Genomic DNA, 21,249 nt, shown 5'->3' on the forward strand with positions numbered 1-21,249 from the left:
TACACATGACGGCACAAACACGACTCGTAAAAGTAATTATGGTTTTGTTTGGTTAGCTTTTGGAAATTGTAGAAATCAAACATTTTCCTTCATTTTTTCAAGTCAGTTAAGAACAAATTCTTATTAAAAAATGATGGCCTACAGGCCTACGTTAGTTAGCTAATTAATTTGCTAGCTATCATACAATAGGCGTATTTTAATAATTAAATAGTTAATATAAGTAGACATGCAATCATTATTGACTGTAGCACATATAAACACCCACAAGCTACCGCTGGCTGAAAACACAAACCTCGCGGGATGAACGACTGACAAATTTCCGGGCATAGGCTGTCCATTTCAAAAGAATTCGTTCTGACGGACCAGGCAACAGCAGACACTTGGCTCCACATACACCCAACCCACAACAGCTAGCTAGCTAAACACTTTATAGTTCCATCTGAAAGAGAATCGCCAAGAATCCAACATGCCCAAGAGAAAGCAAGGAGCTGCTGGGGACGCCAAGGACTCCTCCGAGTCCTCCGTCCTCTCCCCCGAGGAGATCCGCCCAGTTATCAGCAAAAACAGCCCCAGCCAAGACTGAACCCAAGGCCAAGAAGGAGAAACCACCAAAGAAAGAGAAGGCTGTGAACGACAAGGAGGAGAAGAAAACTAAGAAGGGCCGCTGAACGCAGAGGCAGCTGAGGAGAACCACTCTGAGAACGGAGGCGCCAAGTCCAACCAGATGGAGGGGGTGGAGAAGGAGGAAGCCAAGTCTGAGTAGCAACACTGCCAACCCCTGACCCCTAACCTCCGTCCCCAACCCTCCCCCCCAGCCTGCCCCAGTGTTCGTGGTCCCCCTCCAAGGCGTATTGTTAACAGTGGAATATTTTTTATCAGTGATTTTATAAGTATACTATCTATTGTCCGTACAGATTTTTAGCACAAAGTCAAGCTGAGTAATATGATGCAGATCTGCAGTGGTCATATCAACAAAGTGTCTGCAGGCAAGATGAACACACTAAAATCGTTTTTTAATTAAACAGCATTTCATGATTGTGTAGGAAGAAAAGTGCGACCCGCCCCATAGTGAGTTGTGTGTTCCTGTGCCTCCCTCCTCCACAGTTGGTTATCCTAGGGTAATACCTTAGTCCTGGTTTATTAACGGTTCTCCCTACGTTCCCTTGCTTTGTTTAAATGTTCCTGTTTTTACATGAAACATGTTCTAAGCGTGTTGGAAGTGTGTTGTCCAATAAGAAAGAGGAAGAGTCCTGTGGACCCCACCCCCCCACAAAAAAAAGAATTAATAAATAAATAAAATATAAATGTAATTTATACTCGTCAGACGTTATGAAACGTCATCAGAAGTGTCGACTTAATTTGAGGGTGTGTCTTTTAAGTGTTTGGAATGATTGTACCCAACTGGTTATGCCACAGAGGCGCTTTAGTTATAACTGGTCGTGTTGGAAATCCATGATGCATTGTGGGTAAATGGTGACTGACTGATCTACAAATAACAACGAGTTGTTATTTATGATGTTTTGTAGATCAGTCAGTCGGCTGCAATGTCAAACAAGCCCGTTTACACATTTACCGGTACCTCGTGTGTTACATTTAAATAGGTCCTCGCAGTACTTACACACAGTGGCACCGAAGATTATTTCATATATTGACAAGACTATCAAGTGACCACTCCAACAGTGGAACTGCATATCCTCAAAAATGGACGGCAGGTGGGAGGAGGCGAGATCAGGCGGGACAATTCTAGCCAATGAGAAGGCAGATACGCGTGTGAAGAACATACACTACTCCGATATAAAGTAATTGTTATCAAAGTTGCAGAAATGCCGCGTGCGTTGCCTTATATCGGTGCATTCGTGACAACCTAACCATTACGAAACGTCTATTCAACCAAATAAGCCTGACGTAGCAAATGAGCAGTTACATTTTCTGTTATCCACTTTGACCTCCATTCAAAGTGCCTCACTTCCTGGCCTTTATTTTCGTGGACTGATTTTGGGCGGCGTAAATCCTCTCGCTTCGCCTCTTCCTCGCTGGTGACGCCTTCTTATATGCAGTCATTGGGTGGCACAAATTGGCAAAAACGATTGGCATTTTCGTGTGTCTAGTGTGACTGCAGTGGAGAGACATGCAAAAACAAATGTCTGGGGGGAAAGGTAACATATGTATAGCTAGCTATGTATACGATACTAGAGCTAGGGCATAGTTAGCCATACTTAGCTAGCTAGCTAAGTATGGCTAACTTCCTACTGTTTTGTGCGGGAACTGGACTCGTTCCAGAACGTCTATAATATGTTTTGCGGGTCTTTTATTTGGAATTATTGAAGTTGTGCAGCATTTCTAAACCTCTCTGATTTCATGCCCGGCCTTTTATTGAATAATGCAGTAGAATAATTAAACTTCCTTGACGTTTTAGCTTGCTAGCTAACAAGCTAATGTATTTGCTGCTTTGCAGTCGTTTCACTGCTTCTCTAGGCCCTTCCAGAAACAACCCTACAACCTGTCCCCATTATTTTAGATCCACGCTTTGATCAACTCCCCAAAGCTAATCAAAAGGAACACTCTGTGACTCCAAGGGAAGGGCTAGGTGTTGTTTCTGGATGGACAAGGTCTTCTCACTCACACAACATTCTTGACAATGACACACATAGTAGTTCCACACGCTAAAGTTTGATGTGCCGCGCAATAATGGGTGCTTGATTTGTGAACAACCTATGTCAAATTCTCTGTTTCAGGTCCCCCTCTTCCTCTCCCCTCTCTGCGCCTCATGGTCCCGCCACTGCGGCTGGTCTCAGCAGCCATCTGGCAAACGATCCAGCAGAGATACGTGATGGATTATGGGATGCTAGAGGAGTTTGTTACCATGGTCACAGAGATGGTTCCAGAGCTTCTGAACATCCGACAGAGGGCCCAACTTATTCTGGGTCTTCGAGCACGGGTGAGAGAGGGGTGGAGCTAGTGCTCATCATTAAGGGGGAGATATATGATCATAATTAGTCATGTTTATGGTCTCAAATAAGTCTCCTGACAGGTTTGCTCTGCTTTCAGCTGGTCCTGGAGTTGTGTCGCTCGAAGCCGATCACAGACCTCCAGACCATTCAGCCACACCTAGACAGGATACAGACCCTCACACCTCTCTGGGGGACACAGGTGAGCTCTTAAGGTCAGAGACTCAGCAAAGGTGTACATCAACCAGTCAGTCAGTCCCACACAACTGATTTGATAATGATCATTATAACAGAAGTGTTTTCTTTCTTGCAGACTGATGATGAAGATTTATCTGAATCTAACTTTCTGGGGCTGATTCAAACCCTGCTGAACGACCCAAATGAGATGGAACACTTCTTCCAGGTCAGTGTGGCTTTGGAATAGCTGTGTAGGTATACTACTACCCAGAAGTGCACACTCGTAGTCTTTGTTATTTATAAACAATGTTTACCTTTTTTTTTTAAGGCCTCCTTTTATTCTGATTACAGCTGTATGTGTCCATGTGAGTTGCAGGTGCCAAATGTTCTTATATCAGATATGATTTATTTTATACTAATTTCTTATTCTCAGGATGTTTTTCCTGTGGAATTTGGTCCCAAGTATGATGCAGCAATCGAGAAACTCATGTGTCAGTTTCTTTCAAGACTTGAGAAGCTACTTCCAGTATCAAACTTTCAACAGGTACTGAAATTAGAAGAGTACCTTCATCAATTCAGTGAAGGATCACTATTCACAAAGGTTCATTCATAGAGTATATTTTGAATCACCCCTAAATCGTATCCATTTTCCTTCCGTGTCAGGCTGCGTCCCTGCTCAGCGATGTCCCCTCTGTTCTGGAGGAATGTGTTCAGTCTGTGTCTCACCCCCAGCAGCTGAAAACCCTGCTTCAGTACCACAGAGACCTCAGCCAGCTGGACAACCATGGTAGACATCTATCATAGGACGCATGTAGATATTGGCCAATCTTCTGTCGGGACGTTGACATTTATTCACTTCTTAACCATTGTCTTTAATTTCTCGCTTCCCTTTCTAGATACTCTGTCTTCTTCCGATGGGGACTGCATTCTTTCAGCTCTCTGTCTCCCTCCAGTAGAAAGGGTGGTGATTGCAACTGAACAGACAGAGTCAGAAACACAGACATTATCCTTGAATGTCTTCATGGATACATTTACCAAAGAGTTGGAGGTGGACTCTGCAACACTGACAGAGTACACAGAGATGGAACCCGGGACAAGTATGGATGTAATAAAAAGCGAGAAGAGGGTGGAATGTGAGAAAAACAACAAACAATCTATAGAGTTTACGGACCCTGTGGAACATGAGGACATGGAGGTTCATGACGGTAATGAAGAAGAGAATGTTCTGGGGATTGGACAAGTACAAGATGAGACGGAAGGTATTGTTGAAGAAGTGAACCCCAGGTACAGAACAGTGATGGTTATCGGGGAAGATGGGGTGGCACAGCCTTATGAAGATTCAAGCGTCAGAAAGCCCAAAATAAAGACTCATAAAGACAGTGGAAGTCATGGAGAACAAATGAAAAGCATAGACGTATCTGATAAGATCATATCCTCAATGCTTCACAAGCCTTCAGTGGAGCTACAAAGAATTGATACTACTAACCTGATATTACCATCTAGACCAGTTAGACAAAACAGGGGGCGTAAGATGAAGACATTGCTAGCACGAGAACGGCAACAAACCAAAACAGAACTTTCAGAAGAAAATGCATTCAAAAAATGCCCAATTTGTGGGAAGACTTTCAGTCGAGGTGCTGACATGAAGCGGCACCAGAAAATCCACACAGGTGAGCGCCCATTTCAGTGTCTCCAGTGTAAGAAACGCTTCCTGTACCATTTTGATCTGAGGAGACATCGGCAAAATGTGTGTAAAGTCGTTGTGTCAGAACCTAAAGGTGAAACATCCAAGCAACTCAAAGGCAGGTCAAATATGTGTGATATGAGTTACAAGGACCCACAAAGCTTGGAGAAACCGAGACTAAAATGTGAAAAAGACTCCAAGAAAAAGCGTAGCAGATCTCCAGCTAGTGATGAGGACACAATCCAGAAACCTGAGGGAGGAGACACGGAGCCGTCCAGTGGTGTTACTCTTGAGGCAACACCCGAGGACAGTGACTCATCCTCCACCAGTACTCCCCAGGACCCATCTTACGACCCATCTGGCGAACCTAGCAAGACTGAAAAACACAAACAGTCAAAAGTGTGCTGCATTTGCAAAAAACGTTTGCCAAAATCTTACAGCATGAAAGTTCACATGAGGTCCCACTCAGATCTGCGCCCTCACAAATGTCCTCATTGTGGGCAGACGTTCAAGAACATCTATGATATGAGGAAGCACATTGTAAAGACTGTGTGCAAGGTGCTGCGAGCTGATCCTGAAGAGGCCCAGGCCCAGGTACATGCACTCACCCACAGCCCCCTCCACTGCACTGAGTGCAGTAGGATGTTTGCAGACCCAGTAAAGCTAGATAGGCACAAGCTGTCGCACAAGCCTTTGAAATGCACCATGTGTGAAAACAGCTTCAATGGGGTCAAGCCCCTTAAGAAACACTATCTGGATGCCCATAAATTCAGCGGGCCATTCCTCTGCACCTCCTGTGATAAAAGCTACACTGATTTAGCAGCTCTCATCAGACACGAGAGGACTCACACCGGAGATCTCCCATACCAGTGCTCCCACTGTCCACGGAAGTTCAACTTATCAGCGGTTCTTGTCGAACACGAGAGAATACATACCGGAGAGAAACGATGCCTTTGCTGGGAGTGTGGAAAGGGATTTATCAGCAATGCAAAACTGAAAATGCACATGCTGTGTGTTCACAGAAAACCTGAAGATAAACACTTCTCCTGCTCCCAGTGTGACAAATCTTACGCATTACAAAGGACGTTACAAGTCCATGTGGCGAGACATCATGCTGGGGTGCGTTTCCCGTGCACATACTGCGGTAAGCTGTTTCTGAACATGTCCTCATTGACGAGGCATGACCTGATTCACACTCAGGAGAGGCCTTTTAAATGCCCCGAATTGGAGTGCGGCAAAAGTTTCAAATCCAAATCTGAAGTGAAGGTACACATGAGATACCATACTGGGGAGCGGCCATTCAAGTGTAAAGTCTGTGGGAAGGGTTTTACTCAAAACTGTTATCTCACTCAACACATGCGAACTCATACGGGGGAGAAGCCATATCCTTGTTCTGTCTGTGGAAGAAAATTTGATGACTCTAGGAAACGGAAAAGGCACATGATGATTCACACTGGAGAGAAGCCCCACAAATGTTTGAAATGTGAGAAAGCTTTCAGTCGGGCAGACCTGTTGAAAGCACATGACAGGAAAGAACACTGAACAAGTTCAAGTCCAGGGATTATTTTATTTTGTTACTTTGTATTTTTTCTTCTTCTGTATAGATGTTAGTAATGAAACAGTTTGTCCCTCTATGTTGTGAACGTATTCTGGATCTTTTCTGAAATGTTGTTGTCTTAAAAATTAAGGATCTAAGAAACATGACCTGTCTGGGAATATGTATCCCTGAGATGCTTTTAGGGACGAGTTGGAAATAATGCAAGCTATTAACACTGATGCAATAGATTGGATAGTTGTTTAGTCAACGGCTTTTTATCTATCCTCATTCAAATAAAACCATGTGTATTTTGATGCAAATCTGTACTCGCCGCTAGAGGGAGTTGGTCATCTTTCTCAAGCATCCATTCACACTTCACTCTGAATAAAAGTAGATAGGGCCATGCTTTCGGAATGTACATTGTTTTTGTCAGTCAACATAAGTTGTGCTTTCTGAAATGTATGGTGAAATGTATATTTTCAGTTTTGTATGTTACAAAATTGGACAAAAAACATGAGGGTAGCATCTGTTTATGAACGGTGATGATCAGCAGCATCACAACACAGAGGTTGAGCTCAAAGTTCAAGATGTTCAGGGGTTTTCTAAGATAAGGCTCTAACATTTTCATACTGTCAGATAGATACTAGACTAGTCTATGTATGCTATAGTGCATTCTAGAGTGGAAGGGGTTTTCTGCCAATCAATGTTATGTTACAATAATACCAACAATGTACCAATAATGTTTCAGTTTTAATAATGGTCCCTATGGCTGATTTTAGATGGGCAATTCTGATATTTTATTGACTAATTGTTCTTTTGACCAATCAGATCAGCTCTGAAAAATATCTGATGTGATTGATTAAAAAATAATAATAATACAATTAGTGGAAAAAAAGATCAGAATTGGGCTGCCTGTCTAAACGCAGCCTATGAGACCCCTGGGCCTGTTCTCATGCATAGGGCTTAGCTTTGTTGTTTCAAGTACAAATAAAATGTATTGAATGATTGTGAATACAAAATATTTTTGAAATAATGCTTTCAATAGTTAATTTGTGTATTTATTATGTATTTTATGGTCTGTGATAACTGTCTTTAATAGGTATTTTCAGAGGTAGGCTATTAAGGTTGGCTGGACTAGACATCGATGAATGAATTATGTGCACATGTTTTCCCAGACCCTACAAAATGCACATAGCTTAGTAGGCCTGTAAAGGAAGACAAGACTATTCATACTCGATAGTACAAGTCATCCAATGGCACACACTTAGGATGCCTACGTCATTTCAACTTATCAGCAAAGGGAAGTGTGCAGTGCAATAGTAACTGATAGAAAATAACAGTACAGAATGTTGCCAAGAACTCAAAGTGGTGATTTTCTGTGTTTCACACGCCTTGGGACAAGACCTGTGACTTGCTTTGCTCTCCAGAGCAGGGCGCCTTTGAAAGGAGTGATGGCTTGGGTGGTATTAAGTGTTGAGGTGGAGCAACTGAAATTGACCCGGTGGTGAAACTGAGAAGACACTCTCTGTTCTTTTGAGTTTTGAAGCAAGAGTTTTTACCTGACAAAGTCATGTTAGGATATGTCAGAAGTGCCCAGTGCGAGAGAGACAGGTTAAGGTTGTCAGGGTCAGAGTTGAACACAAGGTGTCGTTTGCTGAGGCAGTGAAGAGGGTAGTGGATGAGGGGTCAAAGGTGAGTAGTAAGCCTAGGCCAATACAGAGTGATATGAATTTGTGCTTCAGTGAGGTTGGCTTTTTAGCATTCATTGCCCTGGTTTTCAATTGTACCGCATAAATGTAATGTAAGTCACAGAAAATAGATGTGATGGCAGCTGCAGAGAAGTACTTAGGTGTACGACAGTGGAGGATGCTGAGGGGAGGACGGCTCATAATGATGTCTAAAATAAAGTGTTACGACTGGAATGGAGTGAATGGAATGGAATCAAACACATAAAAACCATGTGTTTGATACCATTCATTCCATTCCAGCCAATATTCTCCCCTCAGCAGCCTCCAATGGTGTACAAGGCTTTGCTGCCGAATAGTTACATGGTGTGTTGAACGAAAGAGTCTGTTGTTATGGTGTATGATCAATTAAGGTCAAAGTAGTGGAATGGGATGGTGTTATACATATTTTTTTTTAAATAGAGGCGTAGAGATAGTCCCCCTTTTTTTTTTTTTAGCATGTAATGTAACGTGATAGACCACACACTACCGCACAGTAGGTGGCAGCAAGCACAAACAAAATGTGCGAACGCCATGATATCAAAGAAGGAGAAGAAGAATAGACCAGTGCGCGTTTACTGACGTGGTAAACTACGTTGCTGCTGGAGGGGGATATTGTGTGTGGAGTGAGATGCTTAGGCAGTTTCATCATACTGTGGTTGTAGCCGGTGAATAGACATACGCTTTAGACAGCTGATGAGGGGAAACGCATTTGGTGGATCAATATATCTCAAAGGCATGTTGCATTGGCTGCGAAATTAGTATCCTACCTATTCCAATGAAAGCCCATTGATCAGTCGGGGATTCATTGTGGCCGAATATGCTTACAGATATGATTGAGGTGGAAGAATTCGAAATCCAGGAGGATGAACCTTGGTATGACAAGCAGGACCTTGAACATGGTAAATATTATTATATCCATAATGATGACCGAGACTGGGAAAGCGCGGGTCGACCTGTGCTGTGCGTATAAGTGGCCGGCAGCAATAAACCAGGCATTGGCCACAATTTGACACAGCGTAAGACAAAATTATTTTCAAGCAGGCGCTGAAACAATGAGCGCCTGGTGCACCGCCACTTTCATATGGCAGGTGTCATGTCACTAGCAAATGTAGTAGCCTACATGCTACGAGACACATTTGGTAGCCAACTGCGGCAGAACACACTGTCGGACTTCGGACAAATATTTCAAGGTAGTCTCAAGCAGAAATTCAATCACCCTCGAGGCTATCATTCCATTGCCATGGATTTAGTAGGCAACCATTTGTAAAAATGAATCCTTTGTCTTAGATTTTCTACACATTTTTAAATGTACTTCTCTGCATATTAAGGTTTTATTCCACGAATTTGCGTTGTTCAATATCTACCATTGGCTATCTATTGATGAATGCTGGAATAGAAATAAGGAAACGGAAATGGCTCTAGAAACATCTATTCAGTTTTCATGCTCATAAACTCACCCCATCACAAATCCTGTACATGACAGTCTCACAACGCATGAATTAGGCCAGAGTGATGAAGGTAGATTTATTTATTTCTTAACTTTCTGATTCCCTGACATGGGTCAAATAGCCTACATATCTCCAATATATTTGATGTGTGTTTGATTTATCCCTTTTGGGGTCTATATTCCATCAGTTCCATTGTTGGCAAACTATTGTAAATCATGGGCAGCACAAGTAGCGTGTATTTGACACACCAACCCAGGGAGGATGTCTGCAAGATAGATGCATGTACCTGACCTTGAGCATTGAGGCACAGACACAGCCATAGGTGCACTCTGCAACCTCTTGTCGCACTAATGGCCGCGTCTTTGCCCAAGCCATTATTTCGTTGGTGACACACAGTGATCATTTATCGATCCTATTCTCTGATCTCTCTTTTCTGCCATGTAGACCTGCACCTAGCTGCTGAGCTGGGGAAGACCCTGCTGGACAGGAACAGAGAGCTGGAGCAGGGTCTGCAGCAGATGTACTCCACCAATCAGGAACAGCTACAGGAGATAGAGGTAAGGGTTTAACCAATCAGGTTGTAGCTACGAGGGTACAGGTAACTGGGTTTGACCAATCAGGAGTCAGCAGACACACAGTCCCAAACTATAGCTATAGGCATTTCCCGTAGTGTGTGCAGTTTTTTTTCCCATCCTAGCACAAGCACACATTATCTAAGTAATCGAGCACTAGTTGACACACCTGAGGCCTGTCCGTTAGGCTACAATCTGTTCCTGTTGAAAACAAGAGATGTTGAAAAGAAAAGGATCTCTCCTCAGATTTGTGCTCCTTTAATTCCTTAATCAAATCAGTGTTCCATATTGCCAAAAGGCAGGCTACCATTATCTCCCTTTGAAGCTGAAATGAGAGGGTTGGACCCTGATGTCCTGATTACTTAATCTCTCGGTTGCACCTGTTGTTTACCATGGGTCCATGTAGGGTAGGACTCTAGAAACACAAAGGTAACAGAATATAATGGCTATTTTATAATGCAGACTTTTCATCTGAAATGGTTTTGTCAAGACAAGGCTACAAAATCTATATTCCAATCCTTGTCTTTCTTTTTCTATACTAGAAATCCCCAGGTGATAAGTGTTTACAAAACCATTATCAAACGGTAGTGCACCGATTGGGATCTCTTACTCCTTTGAAAACAGCATACCTCAATGCTTTTCACCTTGTTTAGTGAAGTTTCAGGTGCTTCTACACCTGCATTGCTTGCTGTTTGGGGTTTTAGGCTGGGTTTCTGTACAGCACTTTGATATATCAGCTGATGTAAGAAGGGCTATATAAATACATTTGATTTGACTAGGGAAGATAGACTGCCCATATCAGTTGTCCTCTTTAATTTTTTCGGACATACCTTTGAACCAACATTGCCGCCATTGTTTTGTTGTGACTCAAAATAATGTTAGATTAAATAGCCTCTCCATGCTATAGAATCTATTAAGCCAATTATTGAGTTTGTATTTAAATATCACATTCAGTGATATGTTTTTTTTTTCTCTTGTATCAATACTGAATCTATATTGTATGGTCAGCAACCGCCACTAATTTCCAGATGAGCTCTGGATTTAATTTCCCTGAGCAGGGTCAGCTCTGGATGTGCGACTCCTAAATCCTCCCCCGTCTCTGAAACGGCTGACTGACAGAATTAATCTCTCTGAAGGTGCCATCCATTTCATGACCTGACTGCATGTAGAAACGGTACAGGAGAAAGCTGATGCTGTGAATTATGTTACCTTGCCTATAATGTTATGTTACACAATAGATCATCACCACAATTTTTCATGATATTAACTTAGTATTTTGAATTCTGCATGTTATCTAAGTGAATTGCGTGGCAAGATAATTTAGAGCTCCTATCTACTGTAGCAGTATTTGTTTTATTGCCATGATTTATGTTTTTAGTAGGTGTTTTGTGGCTGATCTTACTTCATGAGCTGACTAAAGGTTCACATCGTTCTCCATAGATATTGAACTGTTATCTATGGCATTCTCCCTGTTTTACCCTGATAAACTGTTCTCAAAGGAAAAGAGAGAGAGATGTATAGAGAAAAACAGAAGATGAAGGGTATAGGGAGTAGCAGAGAAATGATGTGTGAGGAGAGATAGTGTTATGTTATCCCAGCACCATTGTTAGTGTATTTAGCTCTTCAGTCTGAATCAACCTGTGTTAATAAGAGCCTGACCTTAACCTTGTGCTGGTGCCTTTCTACATTCCTCAGGAGTCAGCCTCTCGCCAGAATTGTTACGCTCCTACAGACACTCATTCAGACCACTCAAACGCCATTACAGACATGCTGCTATTAAAGCAATGATAGTCGCCCAGCCAGGAGGTAGTGGTCATTGATTCTGCTAAGTTTGATTGATCTCATTCATGGCTGAACAAGCAGCCAAATTAAATCATGTGTATGCCTTGTATGTAGTGGCTTAAAACCAATCGTATTGACGTGAACAAGTACAATGGTGTAATCTCAGTGGTAGAAAAAGTACTCACTTGTCATACTTGAGTAAAAATAAATATGCCTTAATAGAAAAGGACTCAAGTGAAATTCCCCCAGTAAAATACTACTTGACTAAAACGTCTAAAAGTATCTACACTGAATAAACTATAAACGCAACATGTAAAGTGTTGGTTGCTTGAGCTGAAATAAAAATGTGTCAAATGTTCCATACGCACAAAAACAATTTATTTCTCTCATTTTGTGCACACATTTGTTTACATCCCTGTTAGTGAGCATTTCTCCTTTGACAAGATAATCCATCCACCTGACAGGTGTGGCATATTAAACAGCATGATCATTACACAGGTGCACCTTGTGCTGGGTACAATAAAAGGCCACTCTAAAATGTGCAGTTTTGTCACACAACACAATGCCACAGATGTTTTAAGTGAGTGTCCAGTTGGCATGCTGACTGCAGGAATGTCCACCAGAGCTGTTGCGAAAGTATTTAATGTTAAGTTCTCTACCATAAGCCGCCCCAAACGTTGTTTTGGAGAATTTGGTAGTATGTCCAACCGGCCTCGCAACCGCAGACCACGTGTATGGCGCTGTGTGGGCGAGTGGTTTGCGGATGTCAACGTTGTGAACAGAGTGCCCCATGGTGGGGTTAAGGTATGGGCAGGCATAAACTACGGACAATGAACACAATTGCATTTTATCGACGGCAATTTGAATGCACAGAGATACAGTGACGAGATCGTGAGGCCCATTGTCGTGCCATTCATCCGCCGCCATCACCTGCACAGTCCCATAGCAGCATACCCCCTGCATCCCACTGCTGGCTTGTGTCTGAAGCTAAGCAGGGTTGGTCCCTGGATGGGAGATCAGATGCTGTTGGAAGTGGTGTAGGAGGGCCAGTAGTAGGCACCCATTCCTCTGGTCTAAAAAAAATATCACAATGCCCTGTGTAGGGTGTCTTTCGGATGGGATGTTAAATTGGTGTCCTGACTCTGTGGTCACTAAAATATCCCATGGCACTTATTGTAAGAGTAGGGGTGTTAACCCTGGTGTCCTGGCTAAATCCCCAGTCTAGCTCTCATACCATCATGTCACCTAATCATCCCCAGCTTACAATTGGCTGATTCATCCTCCTTCCTCTCCCCTGCAACTATTCCCCAGGTTGTTGCTGTAAATTAGAGTGTGTTCTCAGTCAACTTACCTGGTAAAATTAAGGGTAAAAAAATGGTGCAAGGATCTGTACCCATTCCTGGAGCTGAACATGTCCCAGTTCTTCCATGGCCTGCATACTCACCAGAAATGTCACCCATGTCACCCTCCCATGTCACACCAATATTCAGCAAATTCTCACAGCCATTGAAGAGGAGTGGGACAACAGGCCACAGTAAAAGCCTGATCAACTCTATGCAAAGGAGATGTGTTGCACTGCATGAGGAAAATGGTGGTCACACCAGATACTGACAGGTTTTCTGATCCACGCCCCTACTTACATGTTGTTGTTTTTTAAGTATCTGTGACCAATAGATGCATATCTGTATTCCCAGTCATGTGAAATCCATATATTAGAGCCTAATTTATTTCTTTCAATTGACTGATTTCCTTAAATTAACTGTAACTCAGTAAAATCTTTGAAATTGTTTCATGTTGCATTTTATATTATTGTTCAGTATAGGTAAAAATGTACAGTTGGGTAAAAAGTACTAAATTGTCATAATTGAATAAAAGCAAATGCTATACATGAAGTTCCTTATATTAAAGCCAACAAGACGGCACACTTTTTTTTTTTAGACAGCCAAGGGCTGTAGTGGAGTATAAGTTGTCAAAAATTGAAATAGTAAACTACAGACACTCCCAAAAACTACTACATCGTACTTTAAAGTATTTCTACTTAAGTACTTTACACCAATATGTAATCTGGATCCAAAGTAGAAATGAATTGTGAATTTGAAGGTGGCCGGTTATGTGATGATGCTGAGTCCTGGTTCTCTCCTCCATCCCCCTCCCTCCCTCCAGTACCTGACTAAGCAGGTGGACCTCCTGAGACAGGTGAATGATCAGCATGCTAAGGTGTACGAGCAGTTAGATCAGTCCTCCAGAGAACAGGAGCAGAGCAACACCCGCCTGGTACAGGACAACAGGACCGCCCAGCACAAGATCCAGGGGTGGGTTGACACCTGAGGCTGCGTCCCAATTCTTCACCCGTCTCGCTCAATTTCTCATATTAATCTTAACAGTGGTGGAAACTCCCTTCAGCCAATGCTTATACCAATCCTATGCATCTAAATCAATGACGGGGTGGAGAATCGGGACACATCCTGAGTCTTTCTGCAGAGAATACAGATGAAATGGTGAACGACTTGAGTTGGTGAGAGGAGAGCTAAATGTGTGAGGGCAAAAGCAACTTGATTAGTCAGTCTCTCTCCAGGCTCACAGAGATGATCGAGGCTCTGCAGACCCAGGTGGAGGATCTGCAACGTCAGGTAGAGGATCTGAAGACCGCCCCTGCTAATCCCCATAGGAAACCCCTTGCAGAATCATGGCGGCCCTACGGGGTGCAGAGTGTGTCCTGCCTGAATGAGTTGCAACGCACACACAGGTGAGATCACAACACTCATACATGAAATACACACACTCGGCGTTCCCGGTCTTTGAGCTTGTGTGGCCTACCACTTCGCAGCTGAGCCGTTGTTGCTCCTAGACATTTCCACTTCACAATAACAGCACTTACAGTTGACTGGGTCAGCTCTAGCAGGGCAGAAATTTGACAAACTGACTTGTTGGAAAGGTCATTTGAGTCAATTGGAGGTGTACCTGTAGATGTATTTCAAGGCCTACCTTCAAACTCAGTGCCTCTTTGCTTGACATCATGGGAAAATCAAAATAAATCAGCCAAGACCTCAGAAAATAAATTGTAGACCTCCACAAGTCTTGTTCATCCTTGGGAGCAATTTCCAAATGTACCACGTTCATCTGTACAAACAATAGTACGCAAGTATAAACATCATGGGACCACGCAGCTGTCATACCGCTCAGGAAGGAGACGCGTTCTGTCTCCTAGAGATGAACATACTTTGGTGCGAAAAGTGCAAATCAATCCCAGAACAACAGCAAAGGACCTGGTGAAGATGCTGGAGGAAACGGGTACAAATGTATCTATATCCACAGTAAAACAAGTCCTATATTGACATAACCTGAAAGGCCGCTCGCAAGGAAGAAGCCACTGCTCCAAAACGGCAATAAAAAAGCCAGACTTCCAAAGTTGTGGCAAAATGGCTGAAGGACCTGAATGTATTAACATGTGAGATATTTACAGCTGAATAGCTTGTGCATTAATAATTGTTTTTATGCTGCAGGAAGAAATAGTTTTGTGGTAAGACGTGGCCCCACTGAAGTTGCCATTAGTTTGTTCTATTCTTGATGGCCTAAGGCCCTGAGCCTCACTTTAGATTGCGTTCATTCAATACCACTATGTTTCAACAAGTCTCTTGGCCCTGCCCTCGCATCGCGGTTTGGCTCTTTCGCTCTCTCTTGCCGTACACTGCAGCTGTGGAAGGGGACTAGTGCTGCTGCTAGTACTCTCGCCCTATTCCTGTCCTCTGATGCCATAGCAGTTCAGACCGTGTTATTGAGTTAGGGATGGGCTCCTCTCCTTTAATCCAGGCCTAAACTCATAGGTCACTGATAAACACACATGCCAAGCAGATTATAGTACTCTCTCCCTACTGACCTCACTGAGCACTGGTCACAGTTGTCACCCACAGGATTTGATTTGATTTAAGATAATTTTCCACCCGTAAGGCCACTCATCTCTGCCTTCACTAAAGATCACTCCCTGATTAGTCTTATTGGCAGCTTATCAGTGACTTTATTACACTGATTAGGTGTAAGTGCTGGTCTGGACTGGAACAAAATCTGTTTTCCATCCTTTTTAAAGTTTGATTGGTTGGATTCTCTCTGACCCCTCCATGGTACTCAAGTGTCTACTCTGGAGACCATTCGGATGACCCCTGGTCTCCCTCTGACGTCTCGTGGCGGGAGGAGGAGCAGGAGTCACTACTGAGATCGCTCCGCTCCCTACAGACACAGTTGGCCAATGAACGTGCTCGGAGGGAGGGGGCAGAGCGAGATGCAGACCACCTAGCCAATGAGAATGTGGCACTGGAGCAGCGCCTGGGAATGATGGAGGGGTGCCAGGTGAGAAAGAGAAACAACACACACAGAATAATTTGAAGCAGATGCGTGCTTCAAATTCAAATCGTTTGTAGGGAAATGGAAAAGTCAAGAGTTCCATGTGACATTACTGAATCTGGTCTCTTTCTCTCTTCCGCCTTCTCTCTCTATCCCTCCTATCTGTCCTCTCTCTCTCTCTCTCTCTCTCTCTCTCTCTGTCCAGGCCAGACTAGTGGAGCTGGAGTGTGAGGCTGAGGAGCTTCGTCAGCTGTGGAGAGCCGACTACGGCAACAAAGCTTTGAGGTCAAGGGTCAGCCTGGGCATGCTGCCCAATGCCCTATTCTTCCCCCTGAACCAGGAGAGGGGGATGGGGGAGGATGGAGAGAGTGAGGGAGACCTGATGGAGGTCAGCTACCGTTCCAAGGTGAAAGGTTGTGATGTCCTAAAGCACTGCAACAGCGAGAAGCAGCTTAGGTCGCTGCGGGGTGAGGGGTCAGACGTATACGAGAGTCATGACCACGAGCGTTCGTGCGTCCGCCATTCGGAGGTGGTGAAGCAGCGTGGGATCTCCCTTCTCAACGAGGTTGACGCTCAGTACAGCGCCCTGCAGGTCAAATATGACGCGCTGCTGCGGCGCTGCCACCAGGGGGAGCCGGACCCAAGTCAGCAGCACAGCCAAAAGGAGGGCCAAAAGCCCAGCGGAGCCCCTTTGGTCTGCCCACGAAGCCCAGCCTCCCTCTGCCAGGGCCAGGAGGATGAACTTCACCAGCCTGAGTACAAGGCCCTGTTCAAGGAGATCTTTACCTGCATCCAGAAAACCAAAGAGGATCTGAGTGAGAACAGGGGAAAGTCTTGGCAGCTGGAGTAGCATTACTTTTGCAAATAAACGTAGAAAAATGGGTTTGTGCTGAACAAGCTATTTTTCTCCCGAATTGGAGCTGGGACATACTGTATGTGCAAAACACCTTACTCTAAACTATTTGAAAGACTTTAAGTGTGCCTGGGAACTGACGTGTTAAATCTGGTAGAAGTGAAGATGAATTGATAACCTTCTCAAAGGGCTCATCGTTATCTATGGACGTTGGCACAGCTAAAGAAAGGCAAGATACACCACCTCTTATGCATGGAAACAACAGTGCCTAACGTTCAGTCTATTGTACATAATTCTGCCTCAATCTCCCAGGTATACCTGAGCCAGTTGCTTAGCATCTAAGGGCAACTTTACTGTACATTGAGAAACCAAGGACCTCTGGAAACTATTTCTGTGGACTAGCTCTTTTCAATGGTACCTCCTATGCACTGTTAAATCAAAAGTTGCATATCCTTTTAAAGTGACTTGTCTGAGCCTGATGGTCAAAACGGGAACTTTTTACCATCTTTGTGTGCCTAGAAATGCCACTGTTTCCTACTCTTGGTAATGAGTTACCTTGCAAGGCAAGGTGTGAAGGCAATCTGTGAATTTTAAAAAGGGAGAGCTTGTTATCGCTTTTGTTCAGTGCAGCTATACAATAATCATCAACTACAGCTACAGCTATGAAATGTTTGGCCTAGATCTTTGTCATTATTAAAAGTTTCTGAAAATTTTACCAGAAAAAAAACACCTGATGGTTTTTGGTGCTCATGTAAGGTCATGTAAGGTCCAAGTTGCACTATAATTTCCGGAACTCTATCTTTCACAATTGTACTGTATGTCTTCAAAGTGTTTTGCCTGATCCTGAAGTTTAAAAACAAAAGTAATTGGGTACGAAGAATGAGTTGTTAATGAATAATGTAGTAGCTAGTGATAATCTACTGAGGCTATACCAAAACTCAGCTATATACTGTACGGTGCTATGATATTAATGTGCTTTACAAATACAATGTAGACATTTCATAAGTGCTGTTCCGAGTCTTTGTCAGAAACTGTCTGGTTAATCAAATGTTGTTTTTTTTAACTCGTGCTATCCTAATTGTTCATGATGTCCACTAAGGATGTGGCTATCACTGTAAAATCACATTGTATTGAGATGCACTTAAGACTTGCACAGGGATCGTTGTTATTTTCTGACACTATGTAGCTTGCCACTGTATAACAAGTGCTATTAGTAGTTCCTGTTCACTGTATTAGATACCAAAATATTGTCAAATGTATGCGTCACCTTTGATAAATGCAAACTCTGAGAGGATTCTGTGTTTCCATTGGTCAGTTATTACATGCCTAGTCATGTGGTTTGTCAAGGTGCTATCATCACCCATGCAATTTTAACAGACCAGTTTATACACAGAGGGACATCATCACACTGGTATCACAAGACAGTGAAACAACTCTCACTTTGCAGAAGGGACAGGATGGAGGGCAGAGCACGGTGGGACTCTGTAAGTTGCTGTTTTCTACTGTGTACATGTGTGCAACACCAGGGTTGTGGGGTTGATTCTCATGGGGAACCCGTACGAACATGTAAGTTGCTCTGGGTAAGAGTGCTGCTAAATTGCATTTATTTATTTGTATTTAATAGTCTACATAGTAACAGATTCACTTGCCTTGTTTGGCATTTTACAAAACAGTTGAGTTGGAAGGAGTAAAAAGTCTGGTGTTTTGGAAATGAGTAAGACAAATTCTGAGGGTTAGTATAATCTTTAGTTCCAGCCAATCAGTGCTCAAAATCAGTTTGTTGCAAATGCCAATAAGAATTGTATATTATGATTGTACCTGTACATAATTAGGCTGTCTTTTGAAATGAGAAAAGTTTGGTAAAGTAGATGTAGATATAATTCAATGTATTTCCTGATGAAGCTTTATTTTATACAAACTAAACATACGTAGCACTAACTGGAATGTAGACAATCTTCCAGTGTATGAATAGAGCTGGTTTCTCTGTAAGAAATCAAATGGCATGAAGATGGCGGTGATGAGGAAATATGGTGCTATGCAATAGATTTTAAAAAGCTAAGAAACAAATAGACAAATTAATATCACTGACCAAATTTTTTTAAACATATGATTTCAAGATTTTCTGGGGGATAACTTTTAAAAAAAACGTTGTCTTCCATTGTTCCACTTCAAGACAAAACTGCATGTGTTCACTGTACACTGATGGGTTTCTCAAAGCCTTTATATCCACCTCCAAAATCCGTCTCTCTGGGGAGAGAAGGGGACCACTGACTCTAATATGAGTCTCTGGGGAGAGAAGGGGACCACTGACTAAAAATGAGTCTCTGAGGAGAGTGAGAAGGGGACCACTGACTCTAATATGAGTCTCTCTGAGGAATGAATCAGGAGAGACCAGATTCACTTGTGCCCAGCTGTGTGTCCATGAAGAATGACCTGTCTATGATACTGCCAATATAATTCAAGCATGGAGCCTTCGATGATAAACAAGGTTAAGACATTGGCATTTTCTTAATTACTTTTCTTGGTAGAAACACCAATATAACATAATAATATATAATATAATAAATATTCATTTTCTGCTTAAATAATGGATAATGATGTTATTATAGGAGGAGAAGATGTTTTATGAAACTTGTCCATGTTAGTCCAAAAGGCTCCACTCTTAGTGGGATAGAGAATGGTTCTGGACTTATAAGGAGTAAATAAAAGTTATGAGTTTCTTGCATCCCTGATTCGAGTACTCTCCTAAATTTGGTCAAATTAGATAGTAGGTATTTATTTCTCTGTGATTGATTTGGTAAATTAGTTTTTCTTAAATTTTAGTTCACCAAGATAGGGGTGGTTTGGATTCCGAGTTTTATTCTCCCTTAGGTAGTTAGCTGTTGTTGTGGGGAGATTATATTTTTGTGAGAAATTTAACACAACAAGGCTGTAAAATTGATATTATAGTATTATATTTTTTTGTTGAATAAGGTTATAAAGTTAGCAAGAACAAGTTTTAATTATGGTAGACTTATGTTAAGTATTTAGGACATATTTTAAGCCAACAGGATCAAATGATAGAAAGTGTTTTAATTGTGACGAAACAGGACGTCTGGCCCGAGAGTGTAGAGCTCCTCCAAAGGATGAGAGACAAAGACAGTATTGCGACAGACAGAAAAGACAGAACAAGAATAGTAGGAGACAGGAAGACTCTGAAGAAGAGGAGGAAACATGACTAGATTGGGAAGAGGAGGATAGTGAGAGTGAGGACTCATTAGATCTAGACTACGAGGTATTCGAATTGGCCAACAAAGATTTAGCATTACAACAGGAACAGAAACCATACTTGACACTGACTGTTATTGGAAAGAAAAGACACGTAAAGAAAGAACAGAGAGAAAGATCGTCAGGCAGATAGTAGGAAAGACAGACGGAGAAGGGTTCCCCCGCCCTATGCTGAGCCCGAAGTTACCTTGATGGTTTGGGAGTAGTAGGAAGAGGAGGGGGGCTAGGAGGAGAGCAAGAGAGAGATCAGAAGGAATTTGAGGAGAATGAGAGGGAGACTGGGAGTGAGGAGCAGGAGACCTGGAGCGTTACGAAGGTTAAAATCTCATAATAAGCCAGGATTGAGAGATGACAGAAGCGACACAGAATGGTTAGATGACGATGAGGCGATTCCCCAATTCCCACTCATAGCCTTACACAACCCCAGAGCTGGGGACGGAGCACATCAGACACGATAAGAGAGCAGAGCAGAAGAAGGAGTCACACATCCTAAAACAGGAATAGAGGGATTCAGAAGAGATCTAGAGGGTCTCTTGGCCAGTTTCAAATTGAACACAGGAGAACTGGAAAGGGCAGTCAGACAGAGAATAGGAAAAGACGGGGACGACACGTGTCGTTAGTGAACGAACCATCTGAGGAATGGCTGGCATTGGGGAAAGGGGTTCAGTAGGGAAAATGAATTACTGATTGGTAACAGTTACTGAGGAGACCAGCATAGTTCATTTATAGACAGGTATAGATGAAAACTTTTTCCACATTACCCACTGCAAAAAGGTAGGAACACGTACAAACACTGCTGAACACACAGAGTTAGGGAGCAGAACCGAGTACCAATAGGGTCCGGAGGTTACCTCCCTAACGAAGATTCCCTATCCTGACCTATCATCACTGTGTGCACTCATAGAGCTGTGGGTAT

At 42.8% G+C, this 21,249-nt stretch overlaps 2 protein-coding genes and 1 pseudogene across 2 annotated transcripts; all 3 read left to right on the forward strand.

Moving 5' to 3' along the window:
- The first annotated feature begins 369 nt into the window (after positions 1-369).
- LOC139376681 (non-histone chromosomal protein HMG-14A pseudogene) lies at positions 370-982 on the forward strand (annotated as a pseudogene).
- Positions 983-2,011: 1,029 nt separating this feature from the next.
- Positions 2,012-7,376, forward strand: LOC139376680 (zinc finger protein 665-like). The gene is made up of 7 exons (XM_071119529.1): positions 2,012-2,156; positions 2,736-2,938; positions 3,049-3,150; positions 3,262-3,351; positions 3,559-3,669; positions 3,789-3,912; positions 4,022-7,376. The coding sequence occupies exons 1-7, from the start codon at positions 2,129-2,131 to the stop codon at positions 6,349-6,351; spliced, it is 2,988 nt and encodes a 995-aa protein (XP_070975630.1). The 5' UTR covers positions 2,012-2,128; the 3' UTR covers positions 6,352-7,376.
- A 1,367-nt stretch (positions 7,377-8,743) lies between these two features.
- LOC139375631 (cerebellar degeneration-related protein 2-like) lies at positions 8,744-17,727 on the forward strand. The gene is made up of 6 exons (XM_071117427.1): positions 8,744-8,972; positions 9,966-10,078; positions 14,039-14,187; positions 14,451-14,621; positions 16,003-16,219; positions 16,419-17,727. The coding sequence occupies exons 1-6, from the start codon at positions 8,891-8,893 to the stop codon at positions 17,061-17,063; spliced, it is 1,377 nt and encodes a 458-aa protein (XP_070973528.1). The 5' UTR covers positions 8,744-8,890; the 3' UTR covers positions 17,064-17,727.
- The last annotated feature ends 3,522 nt before the right edge of the window (positions 17,728-21,249 follow it).

This window comes from Oncorhynchus clarkii, chromosome 20 (assembly GCF_045791955.1).
Source record: "Oncorhynchus clarkii lewisi isolate Uvic-CL-2024 chromosome 20, UVic_Ocla_1.0, whole genome shotgun sequence".
NCBI lineage: Eukaryota > Metazoa > Chordata > Actinopteri > Salmoniformes > Salmonidae > Oncorhynchus > Oncorhynchus clarkii.